The 13843-nt window shown below is 43.5% G+C and overlaps 1 protein-coding gene across 1 annotated transcript in view; it reads left to right on the plus strand.

Annotated features, from left to right (window-relative positions):
• Positions 1-6828: 6828 nt before the first annotated feature.
• The window catches only part of PPP1R3A (protein phosphatase 1 regulatory subunit 3A), a 481293-nt gene continuing 474278 nt past the window's right edge, over positions 6829-13843 (plus strand). Inside the window, exon 1 of the mRNA XM_078674365.1 lies at positions 6829-7659. Within this exon, the coding sequence (XP_078530491.1) occupies positions 6875-7659 (785 nt within the window). The 5' untranslated portion in view covers positions 6829-6874. The remainder of the gene's footprint in view (positions 7660-13843) is intronic.

Below are 13843 nucleotides of genomic sequence, written 5' to 3' on the forward strand. Positions count from 1 at the left end.
GACCCTCACAGCAGGCTCAGAGAATAGCTACAAGTATACAGCAAAGTTCCTGTTAAAAAAATTACACTGCAACAGAAAGCAATTACAGATAAGGAAGCAGGTGCCAGCCTGGAAGTTCAAATTCAGTGACACATTAATCAGCCCCTAATTCATTCATGTCAGTTGAGGCAGGGCAGGTGTGCTTTTCCCCCATAATCTACAGTGATGAACAAGAGGGTGGCATGGGTGAGCCAGAGGGTGGCATGGGTGAGCCAGAGGGTGGCAGTGGTGAAACAGAGAGTGGCAGTGGTGAAACAGTAGGTGCTGTGATGAACCAGACATAGAAACAACATGGTCACGACCGTTGCTACCCGACAAGTAAGTTCGCGTTTGCGAACTGGTAAAAAAACCCTTGCGAAATGGCAGAAACACTTGCAAACACAAAAAAAAAGGAATCCGCAAAATTCGCGAGAGTTTGCGGATTTTGCGGATTGCGAATCCGTAAATACGCAATTTAACGGATTGCCAATTCGCAAAATCCGCCCATGCTTAATGATGGTGGCTGATTAGCCAGAAATCAGTCCCAGGATGCTTGTTTCAGGTCCAGGGAAGACATGGCTTGGCATCACAACGGTGATGGATATCCCATCCACCGAAATATAAATGTCATAAGATAGGAATTTATATTCCAACAGATGGGTTTTCCATCACTGTTGTGAAAGAGTAACCCGTTCACCCAGATCTAAATTAGGCCCTATGTCTTCTTTTTTGGAAAGAACTGCGCAATCAGGTTGATTCAATGCATTAAACACAAAGCCCCATAATAGCCATCATTTGCCATGGCCTTGACTACATGACTGCCATTGTCTGTGGAACCAATCTAATTCTGAGACCTCTGTGATACAGCCATTCAAATACCTTGCTGTTAAAGTCTTCCAAGACGTGTACAGCTGTATGTGATTTCCCTATGATGAACAACGCTACAGTTGCATGTTGCTGAATGCCATTAAAAGTTTCTACAATGCTGAGACCTGCAGATAGCTTTTGCCTAGCCCCACAAAAGAGATCCAGAATGCAGTGATGCACATGTAATCAGTTGCTTGACAACTGGTCCACATGTCTGTCGCCAGGTGGGTTGCGTGAACAGAACTCTGCTGCAAAGCTTGCCAAACTAATTGCAGCCCATTGTGATGGACAGCTAGAACGGCAGCTCTGGCAAAATAGGTCCTGTTGGGAACCCTCCATTTTAGGTGGGTAGCTGCCACAAATTCTAAAAATGTCACTCCTTATACAAACGATCCCCTGGGTGGTTGCGTTCATAGGGCCACTCTTGCCTAAACATACCCGTAATAGTAGCGTGGATTGTTTTCTTATGTGGTGTCACTGACGCAGGCGACTTCCAAAGAGAATCAGGAGGTGGTAGACTCATTGTGCGTTTTGGGAGAATCACTATGTGCGGGGTGTGTACATCTGAGTTTTGTGCCATTTGGAGGTTGGTAATGCGGGTAATGCTGGCACACTGCAGGGGATAGGGTTTCTTTGTGTAAAGCTATCATCCTCTTCTTCCTCATCACCTCCTTCTATCACCGTAATCGGAGCTGCTTCCCCTCTCTCATTCCCACCAGCAGCTACCTTTTTATAGGGCTCCTCCCACCGGATTAAGTGATGTGTTTTCACGTGGGTCGTTTGGCCTCCAGTACCTTATTGTGAACCAGGCTTACCTCGACGAACACTTGTATGGAAAATGGGGCTTATTGCAATGATATCCTCCTGCTTGCTAATCGTAAAGAAGTTCCAAACTGGGGGGAGAACTTTCTGTGTGCGTGTTGATTTTCTCTCTTCAGTCTGTACTACAATTGAGATACTGGTGGATGCAGGTCTCAGTGAGTGCCTTACACATATGGAAGCTAGCAGTGGTGGTGGTGGAACCAGTGCTATATTCCTCTGGGCAGGTTAAATGGGAGGGGTAGTTGTGTTGTCCTATGAGCAGCCTTCCATATTGACAATTACTGGCTCATTCTTGTCCTTTTACAGAATTCTAAGACTTTCAGAAACTTTCATTTTCCCTTGTTTCTCATGGCGGGTCTTGGAGTAGTCTGAGGTCCAATCCATGTCCAGATCATCAGAAGGGTGCTTGGAGAGGATGGTGGAGTAACCTTTCTTTTTCTTGCTGGAGATTGTGAAGCCAATGGTTCAAGAGCTACATCTTGCTTAGCAGAAAGCTTAATGTCCTATTCTGGTCCTACTTAAGGAAGGATTGATGTTAGCTATGGCTCCTTTTGTCCACTTTGCTCACTTTCCTGTGACAATTGGTTGCTTTGCGGCTGAGACAAGTATAGTGCAGACTCACTGATTGTTGCCAAGATTGAAGTGGCTGCCTCGCTGAGAGACATAGACTTGAGCTTAGGCTGGGCTGGAGCCATTGATACAGAAGTGCTGCTCCCAGCTTTTTGCCCAGAGGCACACCATGTCTCCCGAAAAAGATGGTGGGTAGCACACCAGTGGTGACACTGGCAATCTGCTTCTTCTTCTTCTCCTCACTGGCTACTATCTTGGCAGGAACACCTTTCTATGGGGCCATATTAAAGCTCTGTTTGTAGGCAATTAGCTGCAGAAGCAGGCAGAGGAGGACTCAAGTGTTGTGGTTGTGTTGATGTCACTTTATGACAACCTTCTTTCTGGCAGCACTGTCGGTCATATCTCTTGTGCACCTACGTAAACAAACAAGAAAAACATTCAGTGAAACGTGGCATTTTTTGCATTTTGACTTATTCATAAAGACAATAGTACGTTTATCCCAAATATTCAACAATAGTGTATTCCTTCCATTCCAATTCAAACCATATGATAATATTCTAATTAGGATAACAACAACAGATTTAATAGTTTGCTTTATGTTTCGTTAAGATGGGACACCTGTGGCAGGCAGGTGGGTGCAGGGAAAATGTTAATAATCCTTAAAAACATAAATGCTGGTGTGCGCCTATGGCTAAGAGGCCTATGGTAGGCAGCGGTGGAGGGAAATATGGAATAATCATTAAAAAAGTGTATGCTGGTGTGCACCTATGGCCTAAGACACAGGGACCTATGGCAGGTTGGGGGTGCAAGGAAAAATAAATAATCCTTAAAACAAAAGTAAATGCTGGTGTACACCTATGGCCTAAGAGACATATGGCAGGCAGTGTGTGCAAGGCAAAATGGAATAATCCTTAAAAAGTGAATGCTGGTGTCTGCCTATGGCCTGAGACTCCGAGAACTATGGCAGGCTGAGGTGAAGTAAAAATGGAACAAACCTTAAAAAAAGTGAATGGTGGTGTGCGCCTATAGCCTATGAGACCTATGGCAGGCAGGGTGTGCAGGGGAAAATGAAATAATCCTTAAAAAATGTAATGCTGGTGTGCGCCTATAACCTAAGACTCAGAGACATATGGCAGGCTAAGAGTGCAGGGAAAAATTAATTAATGCTTTACAAAAAGGTGAATGCTGGTGTGTGCCTATGGCCTAAGAGACCTATGAAAGGTAGGGGTGCAGGGAAAAATCAAATAATGTATAAAAGAAGTAATTGGTGGTGTATCAATCGGGACTATGAGAAATACTATGGGAGGCAAGGAGGTGCAGGGAAAAATTGAAGAAATGCATAGAATAATACATAAACAATGTACATACATACCACAATGTTCCTCAAGCACATTAAACAGATATCAGGGTGGGATATTAAAAAAAGGAACAAAGAACAAAAAGGCATAGCCATCTTGTCGATATCCCTAGAAAATAGCATTGAAAACTGAGAAAAAAGGATTTAACACACTAACTGGTTAATGGCTATTAGGGGTAGGTGGAATTTGAGTAATCGCGTTACGCAAATCTCCGCGAAACGGTAAAAAATCTCCACGAACACGCAGAAATTCCGCGAACATGCGGAATTGCTTGTTCGCGATGCTTTTTTACTGTTCGCAATCGCTGTTTGCATGTTCGGGGGAAAATATATTGCGAACACGCATTTGAGAACGCGCCCAGGCCTAATGGCTATACAAAATGGTCGCTGGCTACATGTTAAAAAAAAAAACAACAAGCAAGGAGGAGTGGACAACAAAAAACATATGCAGGCCTATGGCAAAAGCCCACTGGCTGGCAACACAAAATGGGAGCCGGCTACATGGTCAACCAACAAGGAGGCATGGCTAACAAAGACCACATGAAGACCTATAGAAATAGCACACTGTCTGGCTACACAAAATGCCCACTGGTCACATGGTCAAACAACAAGGAGGAATATACCATGAAGAACACATGCAGGCCTATGGGAAAAGCAAACTAGCTGGGAAAACGAACTGGCCACCGGCCACATGGTCAAACAACAAGGAGGCATGGACATCAAAGAACACATGCAGGCTGATGGCAAAAGCACACTGATTGACTTCACAAAATGGCCACCGGTCACATGGTCAAACAATAAGGAGGCATGGACAACAAAGAACGCATACAGGCCTATGGCAAAAGTACACTGACTGATTACACAAAAAGGCTGCCAGCCACAAGGTTAAACAACAACAAGCATGGAGCACTGGAAAAATTAGAACACACACAGGCCTATGGCAAAAGGACACTGGCTGGCCAGGCTACACAAAATGGCTGCTGACTACATGGTTAAACAACAAGGAGGCATGGACAACAAAGAACACATCAAGGCCTATGGACACTTACTACACAATATGGCCGCAGGCCACATGGGATTGAGAACAAAGAAAACATGGTTGCCTATGGTTAAAACACACACACACACACACACACACACACACTGGCCAGACAAAGGAGGCATACCAAACAATGAACAAAGCACTACCATTAATTCAGTAATGCCAAAAACAAAAATTAAGTCAGTTATAACATTTTTACAACACACATCCTCCCAAGGCATCAGATTTTACCACACAAAAATACACTTTTTGGAGGAAAAGATAGTGAATTACAAAAAAAGACATTTTTGCATTTAATCCTTTGCCATCCCAACATATTCCACAGCAACAGTTGTTTCATATACCCAATGATTAATGTACAGGATGGATGGCCCATTGGCAGACTAGACCACATGGTAAAAAAATGAATAGTAAAAATGTAATAAACATGGAGAAAAGGTACTGAACTATGCAACACTTTTCTCTTATAAAAGCTAAAAAATTGAGTGCAAAAATAATAGGCCCCTACTGTGACTCTAGCCCACCCACCACAATCAAATTTGAAAATTTTATAAAAGGGGAAATATATACTGGGGAATGCCCTCTTTCAAACGTATCAAACGTGTTTAAACGCACTTGTTGCAATGTCACAAAAACAAAGTCCTTAAAATCCAAAGGTATGCATGCAGCAGGAATTGCAGACAAAGAGAGTGATACTTTCACCTCAAAATCCAAATGAAAACTGACCAGAAAATGGACAAAACACTGGGAGGAGCATTCTTGACAGGAAAAGGAAGTTGGAGTCTCTGTGGCACTTTCTTCCTGTTGAAAAATAAGTAAAATAAATAAATTGCTTTTTGCAGTAAAAAAACAACCTGAACCATCCACATGAGTAAAATAATCACTTGAAGAGGTATTTTCAAGTGGATTTAGCTGCTTCTCAAGTAGAGCATCTCCTCGAGAGGCAGCTGCGGCCGCATCCATTCACCATTGTCACAAAATGGTGCTGAAAAGCTCTATGGCAACTGGAAATTGTGCTAGTAACTGGCAAATCTTTCTCGAGCTTGCAAGCACACATTGTAGGGCCTCGCATTGTTCCCATGAGCATGCGGAGTCTCGAACGGCAGAAAAATTCCACTGTGCACCAATTGGCAGGAATTCTGTGTTACACGCACACCGTGGAGTTACCAAGTTACTCCAACTCCAGGAGCGTATTTTATAATTCCACCCAGGCCCAGTTTTATATTACTGTCGTTGCATTTAATATCACTGAGCAGATGTTTTAGCAGTGGACAGTGTGGCTTACACTCTCATAACTATCATGGCGTGGAGGTGGAGAGGCTCTGAGCATTGATCTCAAGGCATTGTACGACTCTACCTATTAGCAAAGGAAGCCCGTCCAATGACCTTCTGCAGCCCTTGAGAGTCAAGAGTGAGCACGGGACACCAGAGACCTTTATGTTTTTTTTAAACCCCCTGACTCAACTGCTGCATTCTCTCTCGCGTATTTCTGAAGCCATGTTCCGTACTGGGGCTAAAGGTCAACATTTTACACTTCCTCCAAGCGAGCCCATCTGTACTACGCACAGGTTGAAGTAAAAAAAAAAGCCAGTATTAGTCGATCTCCTGTGCATTGATGGCTGAACTTTCAGGGATCGACGTGTTAGGGCTGAGAACCTAAGTGCTCTTTGTCTGAAGGCTTCATTTTCCTCTCTTCAAGTAGCGACACTACTGCAATAAAGACAACTATTTCAAAAAAGCTATTAAGACGTTGTGAACTTTTCAATGTAAGTTCAGATGATACGTGTGACTGTCTAAACAGAAGAACTGGTGTGTCTGTACAGGATACAATAATGCTTTTGTGTCTGCTGGAGACAGTGCAGCACCGCAGTGTCGTATGCAAAACCGTTACACATTAGTTTCCATTCTGATTTGCAAAGTCCTTTTTTTTAACTCAATTGCAAGTTTTTTAGTAGCTGGGTCATAGAATGAAAAAAGCACCGTCAGAATTTGGAACGTGGCCTTTACTGAACAGCACTAATGCTATCTGATGCAAAGCCTCTGAGACCGGACCAACATATTTCACACGCCTCGGCTCCTATTTATAGACTTGACTCCCTTCTGCAATGTCAACTGAAACATTAATCCTTGTTTTAAGTCACAGACTCTCAAATGTCAGCTCCCACTGGCTGCAGAGTTCTCTTTCAGTTTGTACCGGGATGGAGCCGTCGGAAGAAACTAGCCCTCTCGCCGGGGATAACTTGTTGGAAGTTCCCACATTAAACGAAGCCTATGAGGATGACGAAGAGGTGAAGGTTACGTTCAAGCCACGCTTTTCACCACTTCCGAGAAGGCGCAGTTCGGTTTCTTCCGACGATGCAGAGTGCGAGGCGCCCTCCAGTGTTGCACGGAAAGTTTCATTCGCTGATGCCTTTGGACTCAACCTTGTGTCAGTTAAAGAGTTTGACACATGGGAAATACCGACTACATCCCAAAATGATACATTCGAAGACGAGGATACAGTGGTCGATGAGTTCTATTTGTTGTCTCGGTTTGAGGTCCCTTCCAGGGAGGAAGTGCTGCAGAAAGTTCACAAACAGAAAGTATTGCTAGAGGTAGTCGAATTCCTTCCGGGGTCAGCGTCTCTAAGTTGCATTATACGGGTGCTGAATGTTTCTTTTGAAAAACGAGTATTTGTTCGAATGACTCTGGATGACTGGTTGAGTTATTATGACATTTTGGCGGAGTATGTCCCCGATTCGTGTGATGGCGAAACTGACCAGTTTTCCTTTAGGATGTCACTGGTGCCTCCTTATCTCAAAGATGGGGCCAAACTCGAGTTTTGTATACGTTATGAGACTTCAGCTGGTACATTCTGGGCAAACAACCATGGTAACAATTACCAGCTGTCATGCCACAAGAAAGAGACAGCCAAGGGGGCGGATAAAGAACCTGAGGATGTTTCAGATAAATTCAAGAAAAGTTGCCTAAAGACAAGTCAAAGGTAATGATAAATATTGATGGTATTTTATAGAAAAGATGTTATTGTTATGTGTTACTTAGTTTGTGCCATACATGCTTTTTGACTATGCTGCAAGTCTCGAAGGCATGTTCAGTTTGAAATTGTGTGCTCTTCTGAACTTGTCTTAGTCGTTTTCTGAGATATTGCAGCAGTGAGCTGACCACATCATGTTGGGCGTACGACCAAATCAGTGACTAGAGGGGGGGTGTTCCAAACGTCCTACTCCCTACCACTCTCTTACCAATATTGCAAGAGACAATATGCACTGTTCTCCGCCAATGTATAAAAACCTGTTCTCCAGGGCAACACACCAGAACCAACACATAAGGTGTACCCGAATCCCGGGATTTACCACTGTATCCACACCCAACGTTGGACACTGCTCTTGGAGAGGCAGTGAGGTGCTGTATGTAGCATAGTTGGCACAACCTGAAATTCCTGCAAGGACGCAATCTGGCCTGAGATAGCCTGGATGCTGTAGAGATCAGGGCTGAAGTTGTTTAAATTGACTAGGCTAGCATGGCCGCCTCACACGAGTCCTGAAGTTGTTTAAATTGACTAGGCTAGCATGGCCGCCTCACACGAGTCCTTTTCTCCTTTCGTTTCCTGCTTAGCGGCAAGGACGGGTCGGCGGGACTCCGTCGGCATTCATTGAGGGGTTGATTTATATGCCCACGCAAGTTGTACTTTACTACGCATTGTTTTAAATGCGGGAGCAAATGGGCTTATGTTTTTTCTACATGTTTCCCAGCGTTTAGTAGCTATCGGCAACTAGGCTAAGATGGCCGACACACAGACACCTGAAGTCACGTGGTACGCAAGCAGGGGCGGTACCCGGCCGGCGCGGCAGCCTTGTAGCTCCGGTGTTTGTTGGGCGTGCACGGCTGAGGAAAGGCGCCTTCCGAGCACGGCACGGTGAGAGGGTGCCTGGTAGAGATTCTGAGCAGGGAAGTAACTGGGGCATAGGGATGGGTGCTTTGCGAGGCAGAGATGTTGTTAGCCCCAGTTTCCCTACATGCCACTCGGTACCGAGGGGCAGGATACCTTACAAGTGAAACATTGTTGTTTTGTGAAAAAAGTGTAAAAGCGGATGGGCAGTAGGTTGTGCGATTGTGAGATTGTTTGCATCAGGGCAGTCTATGTGATGGAGAGCATTTGTTAATAGAGCGTTCCTCACATCAGTTACTGGCACGCCTCAGTTATGATAATGGGGCTGAACCTTGCGGAGTGTGTTGGTACAAATGAGGAGACAGCAATATATCTCAGTTTGATCATGATACAAACGCATATATTTTACCCTTTACAGATTTGATAATGGAGCAATAAGGCACAGACTTACGTGAGAAGTGTTGATTGCCCTTATAGATACAGGAGCGGCCGGTATGAATGGCCAGGCTGCCCTTTGGTAATATTTCACTTTATATACCCCAGTCTTTTCTCAGTACATCCAGGGTGCTTTGGCTCCTGGTGCAGGTCCACATGGTTTTAATTTGGTCTTTTTACCTGTTCTCTTTTGGCAGCACACTATAGAACTAGTGTCCAAGACAGTGAAGTGACATTCCCAGAGTGCAGCCCTGAAGAAACTGCTTTAATATAACATAGCAGTGAAACATGTCGGCACTGGCAGGAGGTTGTGGTAGATATGATTAACTACCAGCCCCCTTTTTTATACAAGCACACCACCTCCGCCCTATGAATAAAGTTGGGTAAGGGACGGTTGATTGGGTGTGTGTTTTTATGCACTTTGTTACTTTATTTTCACTTTGTTTATATGTGTTGGTCACTAGCAGATATTTCTGCACCTTCACTAGTTTGTCACTATATATGTTTGTTGTTTTGGACACTTCTTTCCTTTCATCTTATTTTTCTTTAAGACGCACGTGACAACCGATGATGAGACAGGGGCCTGTCTGGAAATTTGATACCAGTTACCCCGACGGTGGTGTTTCCGTGAGGTGTCACTTGCGTCTTTCACATTTTTTGCTCTAACAAGAGCAGTGTCCAACGTTGGGTGTGGATACAGTGGTAAATCCCGGGATTCGGGTACACCTTATGTGTTGGTTCTGGTGTGTTGCCCTGGAGAACAGGTTTTTATACAGTGGCGGAGAACAGTGCATATTGTCTCTTGCAATATTGGTAAGAGAGTGGTAGGGAGTAGGACGTTTGGAACACCCCCCCTCTAGTCACTGATTTGGTCGTACGCCGAGGGAGTGGGTCTTTATTGTGTTGTTGACTTTGAGTGGAGGGCGACCCGCTCCAGCATCCCTCTGTGCTCCTTTAATTGTTTAAACACATCATGTTGGGACCTGACTAGTGGCTTCTTGGGGGCAGGTGCACTGCGATGAAAGCAGCCTTGGAATGTGTCATACGTGTTGGCTTGATAGGGCGTAGCGATGAGGCCGGGGTATTGTTCATGAATCCACCATTGAGTGTCAGCCAATCTTTGCCAGGATTAACCCATTCAGACTGATATCAACAAAGGAATATTTTGATTGAGTGAGGAAGCATTCTACTTGTTGTCTTCCACATCCCCTCATACGTCCTGGGAGCTATTTGGGAGTGTGGGGACAATGAGCATAAAGGTGAATGATCAACATCCATATTTGGCATGACACACAAACTGCAACCACTTCCGGTCTAAAGGCCACAAAGATATCCACTGCTGTTACCGGTTTTCTTTCACCACTGCTGCATTAAAAAACAGTGCAGATAAGAACGGTGGTTAGTAAAGGGGAGTTTGACAGGATTATATCTGTCGACTAGAGTTTGATTCTAGCTACCGTCATTTTTGATTGTTAACATCTGGACCACTGCACCTTGTCTTTGAAATATATTCACTCTATGTAGGGGCAACAAAGCAAGAGTTGCTTTTTCACATAGGTTGGAATGTTACTGACTATGTTGCATACATACATAATAAATAAGTCGATGAGCATGCTGGAGAAAGAGCTGACATCCTAGTAAGGATGGTGGCGGGAAGCCCAGCTCATGACGCCAAACTGCAGGAGAAAAGACATTGAGCCTCATAGTCAATGTACATTATCACATGTAAGGCCACCCAATTAGCAATAGACAGAGACGTTTTATATCAGCTAGGAACTAGGAAACAACTCATATAGCCATCTCACAAGCTGTTATGAAAAGAGCTCTAGTTAATACTTTGGATTGAGACGAGATTTCTTACACTATCCCTTCATAATAATATGGAATGGCGTATACTCTTCCAACTACAGTAAGGCGTACTCTAGGTAGATAGAGACTTTTTATATACGGAAGTTACACAGTATCTCCCTCTTTACCACCTTAATTCGCCTATATAATAATGTTCATAATTTCTTAATCCATCTACATTTTATGATAGGTAATGTGTATGTTGTGTTTGCTAAACAAATTGAGACTGTCCTTCATTCTGCCGTTTTTGTGTGATGCCTCATACCATCTGTAAGATTATTACCACCTCCACTTTACTACTTTATGTCAACAATTTTCAGACTACCGTCAACTTGCACACATTTCCTAGATAAGTTAAAACCATGCACTGGGAGTGACATGAAGACAATACTAGTGCAGTGCAATGCACAAGGTCAATTCAACATTAGTTTGGCTATCACTTGTGGTTATCAAATACCCCTATAGCTTCCAGCTAACGGTGCTAATCATCATTAATACAGGAAAAGTTTACAGCATGAGTGCTACTTTAAGGTCAGAACTAACAATAGCCATACATAGTGGTCTTTGGCTATAATACTGTTGGCTATATTTATGTTATTTCTGCATTGTTTGTAATCATGTAGATTCTTGATTTGAAATTACTCTGTTTAAGGACTGCCCTTGTGTGTAGATGGACAAAGATTGCATCCCGGTTGTTTTTTGCTTTTCATTAGTGCCAGTGAAGTGATAATCTGGCTTTTTGGATAAGCTGGTGGTAGACCTGTCAGCCTTAGGGTGGTTTTCCACCCAACGTTTTGCCTTCTTCCTTCTCTATTATTTTTAATTTTTGTATTTATTATCTTTATTTGGTCAGCCAGATCGTATACTCTTTACAAAGTACATTAAACAAAAAATTGTAAATATTGCAAGCCGTACAAGCAAAAACATAATATATCCATCCGTTGTTTTTTCTCTCCCCCCCCCCCCCCACCCTCCCTCTTCCCAGAACCATAGGAGACCACACTTTGGATTGGATTACAACAAAGAAAACAGCAACTTAAATTCCTGAGAGTAAATAAATGATTAAAGCTAAAATTGCTGGGAAGAATGCCATTACACTACAATACACTTTTATGCAGGTGTTTCTTGCAGCAGCTACCTAGGATTTATCTGTTTCATCCCATAAATCCATTACATCTGGATTATTTCAAACACATATGGCCACTCTCTACAACTGAAGATTAAAACATAGATTCATTAATCCAAGTGCTAATTGGAGATTAAATATCGTCCCCCTTTTTTCTTAGCTCCTAGGCCTCTGCGTTTATATATCTCTTTCTCCGAGCGAAACGTAGCTAACAGCTTTCCCAACCAACAGTGCACTAAGGGAGGTTCTTTATCTAGCCAGATCGTCGATATGGAGAGCCTAAACACAGCCATCATAATAAAAAGCAAGGTCTTCTTGGGTGCAGTCAGAGCCTGATTGCTTACCCCCAATAAAATGACTTGTGGTGACACCACTATATCGCAATCCACAATCTGTTTGACATAGAAACCCATTTTTCCAATCAGTTCAATTAAGCGAGGGCATGTTGCAAACATGTGGACACTATCGACAGCGAGATCTCCACAACGAGAAAAATAAATACCTGTAGAACCTCCCCACTTAAAAATCAGAGCCGGAGTAATATATAAGTTTAGCCGTGTCTTAAAACTTTGAACCTGTATGTTAGCGGAGATGGCAACTGTTGAGCTTAGCAACAAGGAGTCTTCACAGACCCCTGGATCCGCTTGGACCTTGTCCTGCCATCGGTCCATATGTTTAGCGAGGTCATCCTCCATTGTATCGCTTAGCAGTGTGTAAAACTTAGAGATTGATACCCCTTGGGTCCCCAAGGTCGACTCCATAAGGGGGATTTTGTGGCCCTGAATCCTCTTTTTAGAACGATAATCCCTGACTTGTAAGAATTTAAATAAGTGGTTGTTTCCCACCCCAAATTTTTCTTTAATTGAGTCAAACGTCAATATTGTGTTATCCCTTATTCGATCCCCAATATATCTGATCCCTTTCTCCCTCCAAAGTTCCATATAGCCATTGTTGAAGATTTCTGGTAGGAGTAGATTATTTTGCAGAGGCGTATACCTATGGAACCTATTCAGCTTAAGTTTTTTCCTGATTGAAGTTCAAATTTTGAAGGCACCCAACAGGACCTTGAACTTTACTCTTTTAAAGTAGGCAAAATCAATATGCCGCATCAAGCACCCATGTGCCTCGCCCCCAAGCAGTAGCCTATAAATGGAGGGGTAAGATCCATATAGGGCGTCTGGAAGTCCTTTCCCCAGCAGATCAGTCATCTGTTGAAGATTTGCAGCCCAGTAAAAGATCTGGATATCTGGGACAGACCACCCACCCCGGGCCTTAGGAAGAGTCATATACTTCAGAGCTCTCCACGGATACTTCCCTGCCAATAAAAAATTAGAAATAGCCTGATTAAAGGCAGATAGCCAAGTTTTATTAACTTCCAGTGCGATGGATCTAAAAAGTATAACATTCTGGGCAAGAATAACATTTTGATAACATTGCACCTCCCCATCAGTGTCAAGTGTAAGCTTCATTCTATTGAAGTCAGATTTCAGAATAAATCATTCCTTCGTACCCCTAGCTTTATTTTAACCACCCTCAATACGTCTACAATCTTTACTGGCCCCACACCCGCACTTCATCTAAACGGCTGTTGGAAAAAGATCTCCGCTAAAGAGCCCCTCTTTGAGGTGTTGCCCGTTGGGTATTGCACCGCCGACCCAACGAGGAGCAAGCCCAAATGATGAAGCATGACACCTGCAAAGGTGTATGAGGGCATTAAATCCAACAAAATGGATACCCAGGGGTAAGCTCTCTTTACCCTTACAACATTCTCCACATCCCTTGACGCATATCTCTCCTCTCTAGGAACAGGTCAGCATTTTTTGTAAAAGCCCAAAGAAAGGGCCAGGAGACCCTATCAAAGGCCTTCTC

This window comes from Lissotriton helveticus, chromosome 1_1 (assembly GCF_964261635.1).
Source record: "Lissotriton helveticus chromosome 1_1, aLisHel1.1, whole genome shotgun sequence".
Classification (NCBI taxonomy): Eukaryota; Metazoa; Chordata; class Amphibia; order Caudata; family Salamandridae; genus Lissotriton; species Lissotriton helveticus.